This window comes from Mycetomoellerius zeteki, unplaced genomic scaffold (genome assembly GCF_001594055.1).
Source record: "Mycetomoellerius zeteki isolate Tzet28-1 unplaced genomic scaffold, Tzet1.0 scaffold113, whole genome shotgun sequence".
In the NCBI taxonomy this organism is placed as follows: domain Eukaryota; kingdom Metazoa; phylum Arthropoda; class Insecta; order Hymenoptera; family Formicidae; genus Mycetomoellerius; species Mycetomoellerius zeteki.
This window is the reverse complement of record NW_017256051.1, coordinates 1145295-1151869: the sequence shown is the minus strand read 5'-3', so window position 1 is coordinate 1151869 and position 6575 is coordinate 1145295. Positions and strand designations below refer to the sequence as shown.

Genomic DNA, 6575 nt, shown 5'->3' with positions numbered 1-6575 from the left:
AACTTGACATTGAACCTCCACGTTACACCCTCACATGTCACACGCACATGACAAACCATACATATATACCCGCGCGCAATTGTCCCTTACAGTGACTGTATGTAAAGTACATGCACAAACGTATAAAGAACAGGCGCTTGCGCGGTATCCATGGTGACATGTGGTTCTTACTACGACCTCTATTCGTTCCTGGTAAATCATTATGCCATTGTCGTGCGCGTTGCAAGAAAGCTCGGTCATGGAAATGTCGTGACTCATAGTCATTTATGTTTTTGTATACAACACTTTCCATTGACACTTCTGGACGAATGCAAAGTCGGAGTGCTTCGTTCATTTTTAAATTTTCTCAAAGTGTTGCGCGATTGATGCAAGTGGAGGCAAATTACTCCACTTGATAAGAAGCGTGCGGAAGTGTGCGGATTTACTCATTGATCACTCATCTATTGTGAGTCGCACTTACAAAAGATCGATCGGTTCTTCGAAGTTTTGAAATGCGATATTTCGATTTTCCATCATTTTCATTGAAAATTGTTCAAATTTCGTGTTCAATACTGTTGAATTGAATCATAATTATGCATTTATCTTAAATCAGCATTAATTGTTAACTCTTAAAACATAATTTTGTCGCTGATGACTTTTTTAAATTTATTAATGATTATATTAACTATTTATGTAAATGATTAATTTTAATATGTATCCTAGACTTTTCCGTAGTAGTTTATACTTCTTTCATTATTACTTTCTCTTTTTTGTTAAAGTATCTAATTTATCTAACGCGAATCGTATCTTATTAGAATATTTAGGAATTTAATTTATATTTTAAATGTTAATACTAATTTTGTTTCTTTGCACATTTAAACATTCTTCAACTTACTTTAGTTCTTTTTATAATAAATTTTTCTTTACTATGTGAACTTTTGTAGTATTTACATGTTACTTACGTATAATATTTTCTTTTTTTTTTAATTAACCAAGTATTTTATTTGACACTTATGTGCATTTATTGTTTATTTTTCTAAATCGCAAGATTAATTATGACAAATAAATAAATAAATAGATTTATATTCGTAATATTGTATTTAAAAAAAATGCAAAGTATTATTTCACTGACCAGTAACACTTTTCATTGGGCTGCCTCCAATTTGGCTCATGTAGTGTTTTTTATTTAGTATGTGGAATGTAAAATCACGTAGAAAAGAAATTATGTGTTGAATGAATTATTCAAAGTTATGGTGAATTGTAATTTTTTTCAATGAAAATCGGAAAATCTGTAATAAGTCATAAATTGAGTTAATATCAGTAATTTTGATCTTTTTTCATCCTTCTTATCGCCCAGCAAATTACATGTAACGTGCATGTTAGTTGTAATTTTCCACTCAATAATATAACTGTAATATATAACATACATGTTATATTACAGTTATATTGTTAAATGAAAAATTATGATTAACATGTGTGTAACTTGGTGTTTGCTGGGCGTATTTCATATGTTATAAAAAACACTACATGAGCAAAATTGGAAGCGGCCCAATAAAAAGTTGAGTAAATCTCTGCTTTACAAATTTCTTAAGTTCTTAAAACATGAACATTTTCTATCAAGTTCATTAATAGCAATCAAACATGTTTTTTATTTTATCTATATATAAGAAAAGAAGAAAAATTAGTTCGATGTAATTTGTTTTTTGTTCAAGTTGTTATTTTTTCTATTTAGCTGCAAAAAGAAAACTTTGAAATTTATTTACTGCATTCTGACTTTTTCGAATTTAATGAAAATATATTTTACAATTTGATATTGTAATTTGATGAATGTCAATTTATTCACAAAGATGACATTTTTCTCTTTCTTAACAAAACAATTCTAAAGTACATTTATGCTAATTTTGCATTGAAAAATAGTTATAAAAATTATTTACTTAATAATTGCTATCAATGAGCTTGATAGAAATTTGATTTTTTCTAAAGCAAAGAGCATAAAATATCATATTCAACAAAAATATTGAAATAGTAGCAAATTGTAAAGTAGAAACTTGTTATGGTCAGAAAATTAACGTTCAAACACTTTTTCGAGATCGTATATTTTGAAAATGTAATAACGTCTTGTTGTAAGAGTGCTCATTAATCCATATAATTCATATTCAATCTAAAAACATAAAATGTGACTTCCGAAATTACATTAATTGTGCAATTTGTTTGTGGACTCGTCGGGTAAATTTCTCAACGGCTCAGATAACGTCGATGTGGACATTGATTTTACTTGCTTACATTCTCAAGCATCTATTGAAAAAATTACGTCGAATAGATGTGACACAATTCAACACGTGGAACGTACATACGCCTCCGTCATTAAGACGTCGCTTCATAGGGAAAAAAATTAAGTCCCATGGATAAATAGGATTGAATTTAAAATCAAACAAGTGTATGTATATTCATCTTAAAGTAACTTTTGATTATCCGCTACAAAAAGTCGATTACAAAAATTGTTAAATGAGAATACGTGATACAAGAAACATCCTTGTATAATGTGAAAGAGGCATGTGAGTAAATGGCCGTAGAAGGATCGTGTCAGCCTTTGAATTTACTATGGGCATCTGCTTGGATACTGGTTAGTATATCCACGAATAATAATTATTATAATAGTTCAAATTAGAGAATTTCGTTTCATTTAATGAGTATTTAGTTGAAAAATTCGAGATGTCTTAATTTTTTCTTTTGTATTATAATATTGTAGCTTTTAAGTGTAGTTAAATATACGATTTTTATAATATTATCAATATGTGACATTTAAGAACTTAAATAACTAATGATTGTTTTATTTATAATAAATATTATGCGTTAGATTTAAATGATTGAACATATATGCATTGATAATATCTTAATTAAGTTAAGATAATATCTTAAAAAAAGGAAACACTGAAGAAATTATACATATGTAGTGTAAAAAGTAATACAGATTTATATTATACACAGCGCGCGCGTAGCACGCGCACGTAATGTGCTAGTAGGAGATAAACAATTCATTCGTAACTTCTGATCAGAATTTCAAGAATCTTTTTTTATAATTTAAAAAGCCATTTTTTTCACATTATATATCAATTATTTCGGAAATTTAACTAATAGATATCGTTTTTGGCATCCGAAAATTTATAAGAAGCATCTTGTTCAAAGTAATTAAAAAAATTTTTTTGTTAACTAGTGTAATTGATGTAATTTTTTTTTATAAAGATTGAAGGTCTTAATAACATATTTAATTTTTACTTCACATCTCATAGTTAAATATGTCAAAATACACTAAAAGGGCCCCTTATATTTACAACTTAATTGTTAAATTAAATTTTTAAATTGCGACATTAAATTTTTCAAAATTGCGATCTGATAGAACAATTTGATAAATGGCATTGTCAGCGCCTAAAAAACTAGATACGGAAAATGATTACATTCCCTTTTGTAAAGACCACTTTCTGTTGAATAATATAATTAGATTTTTTGGCAAGTTCTTTAATCGAGAGAGACAATTAAACGTGGATTCTTTATTTTTTATGTCACAGTCAAAGTGTTAACTCAATAAATATATACACTTACTGTAGTTTGCTGTAGTCAATGTATACATTTACACTACACGTAAATTATATATACATTGACTACTAAGTGTATACATTTATTAAAATTAACACTTTGACTATAACATTTACACGTTGCAGCATTTGTCGTAATTGGCTGTAATTATCATAGATATTCTTATAATTGAGTTTAAAATCGATAAATTGAACGAACAATTTAATAATAACTTTATAAGGTACTTTTACTAATATTTTTTGTTTAAACTGAATTTCTTAAATAGCGCGAATATTTCAATCCACCGCATATACATGACATTACAAAGCAAATGTATTTTAGATCAACAAAATGGATCGCAGATGTTCGAGGAAAACGATGCTCGAGCTACAGGAAGATGGCGAGGAGAGGCTGGTCTTTTGGCGACTCCACCAGATGGACAATTCCCGAAACAAAATGTTGGTCCAATTAAATTCGAAATACCAAAAGTTCCTGTCATATTCGTACTTGGTTAGTACATATCAATTGTTGCGAATTTAGAAATCATATTTTAGGAATAATTTTCAATATATTTTATGATAAATATTCTATGTGACCACATTGAATTCGTATTTATTCTTTCTTGTTGATAATGAAAACTTTAGTCGAAACGTTTCCTTTTGTACTTTAATGTCATTTTTGAGCCATTAAAAAACATTACAAATAATTTACGCATTACAAATAATTTGCGCTGGTTCCATTAGCCCAATCTATTACTTGTTTTATTCTGTGATTATTTTGTAGGAGGTCCAGGTAGCGGTAAGGTGACATATTGCGACAATTTGATACAGGAGAAGAAAGGAATAACGCATATTAATATGATGGATCTTCTTCAACAATATGCATTAGGAAATGGTTCATATTTACTTCTTATTTATATAACATTTTAATGTGACATATACATACACATGATATGCAGTTCCTGGTCGTATCTCAGACAGCACAGAATATTTATGATAAATATTTATTAATATTCATTTTTTGAAATGTTATATAGATATTTCATACACATTTTATATAAAGCTTTATTCGAAATATTAAAATATAGACCAAATATTTTATGTATTATATATATGATAAATATAAATAAATATTTCTAAAAAGTATTTTTTACTTGAATTATAATGTATCATTAAGTATTTTCACAGCATTTTACTATAACATTTACAATAAATATTTCATATTATTTATGATAAATGTTTATGATCTATGCAATCTAAGACCACAAAAATATTTACAAAATATTTAATAAATCTTACAAATATTTATAAACATTTTGTAAATATTTTATAAATATTGTGTGCTGTCTAGGATATTACTAGACGTGTGTATCTTGAATTTTTTTATTAATTCATATTGAGTAGTAAAAAAATAGCAATTATTTTTACTTCTACATTTATAAGGGTTTCTCTTTTGTTTGGACATTTTCAATTAATATAAACACAGTTTTGGTATTATTCAAATATTTATTCATTTAGTTTTATAAAATAAAAATATATATACATGTCTTTTTAATACTTCATTGAACCACTTTTGGCAGTTATTACAGCCTTGATTATCTTTGGCATACTATTAATGCATATATTATTCACTACATATAAGTGATAATTCTAAACACGAATTATTTTCTTAATGAACCGATTTTTTGTGGTAATCACTTTTTTACCACTTTCTTCTTTATCAAACTCTTTCTCCATATTTTCCACATGATTCATTTCGTTTCGTGCATCTATTTTATAGGTAACTATTTTATTTACATATACATATTTCAATCGATTGCAATGATAGCTGAGTTATGATATAAATCTGATCTTTCGATGTCTATAAATTATTTAAAAAATGCGCTTAACCTTCTGAGGACCGGCATGTTTTTGATCGATTTTTTTATTTTAAGAGCTAGAACTTTTTTGTCAATATCATGGGGTTGAATGGTTGAGCGGAAAAAGTGGCGCCACTGTCGAGTCCCTAAAGGGGCTTCCGGTTTTCTAGAGGTTAATATTAGGCGATTTTTGGCGTGCTTCTGGTATAGCAACCAAAACCAACCGCGGTTGGGGCTATCTTTGTCTTCTGATCTCTGAAAATGAAGATAGCCTCAACCGCGGTTGCTTTTGGTTGCTATATCAGAAGCACGCTAAAAATCGCCTAATATAACCAGGAAATGGGAGCTTATTACGGTTTTTGTGACGAAGTAAAAATTACAAAAATGATCATTAGATGTTAACCAATGAAGTTATAAATATTCTAGTAAATTCAATCATTTTTGTAATTTTTACTTCGTTACAAGGAACCGTAATAAGCTCCCTGTAAGCTAGTGATTAGTTCCTCTCAACACAATGGCTGCGATCCACTTAACGCTACAAACGCTTCGAAACATTCTTTGATTAGTCAATTCGTAAAATTCTTTGTTCTGATTGGTCGCTCAAACGCTTCGAAGCGTTTGTAGCGTCAAGTAGACCGCAGCCAATATGTATGTTCACTAACTTCCTCTTGTCATTTGCATTTTAATAACAAGCCATCGATCGCATGTAAGACGTAATACATTTTGTCAAATACATCAAAATATATTTTAAGATTAAGGCAAAATGTTTAATGCTTCATGAAACTAACGGTTCATTGTTAAAATGCAAAGGACGAATCAAGCGGAAAATAACTAATAACAAGTGCGATTTAAATGATATGAATATATGTGATTTCTGAGAATATATATAAATTATATATGTCAACTTTTTTATTTAACCCGTGAATAGTCTTTTGTTACATAAACGATCATTTAAATCTAGAGTGATTCTTGCACTATAATTAAAAATAACTATTATTAATAGTAGAATAGCTAAGAGCTGACTCGTAACTCACTATGATTAGTGCGTATACATATACAGGGTGTTTCCAAATTAAATCGCAAAACTTCGGGAGCGTGTAGAGGAGTAAAAAACTAAGAAAAAAAGTCCTATAGACATATGCTCGTTTTTGCTCCGTTTCAGAGA

General features: G+C 28.5%; 1 protein-coding gene across 1 annotated transcript in view; it reads left to right on the top strand.

Annotated features, from left to right (window-relative positions):
* The first annotated feature begins 2232 nt into the window (after nucleotides 1-2232).
* LOC108727492 (adenylate kinase isoenzyme 5) overlaps nucleotides 2233-6575 on the top strand; it is a 13974-nt gene continuing 9631 nt past the window's right edge. Inside the window, exons 1-3 of the mRNA XM_018455638.1 lie at nucleotides 2233-2602; nucleotides 3895-4062; nucleotides 4336-4446. Of these exons, the coding sequence (XP_018311140.1) occupies nucleotides 2581-2602; nucleotides 3895-4062; nucleotides 4336-4446 (301 nt within the window). The 5' untranslated portion in view covers nucleotides 2233-2580. The remainder of the gene's footprint in view (nucleotides 2603-3894; nucleotides 4063-4335; nucleotides 4447-6575) is intronic.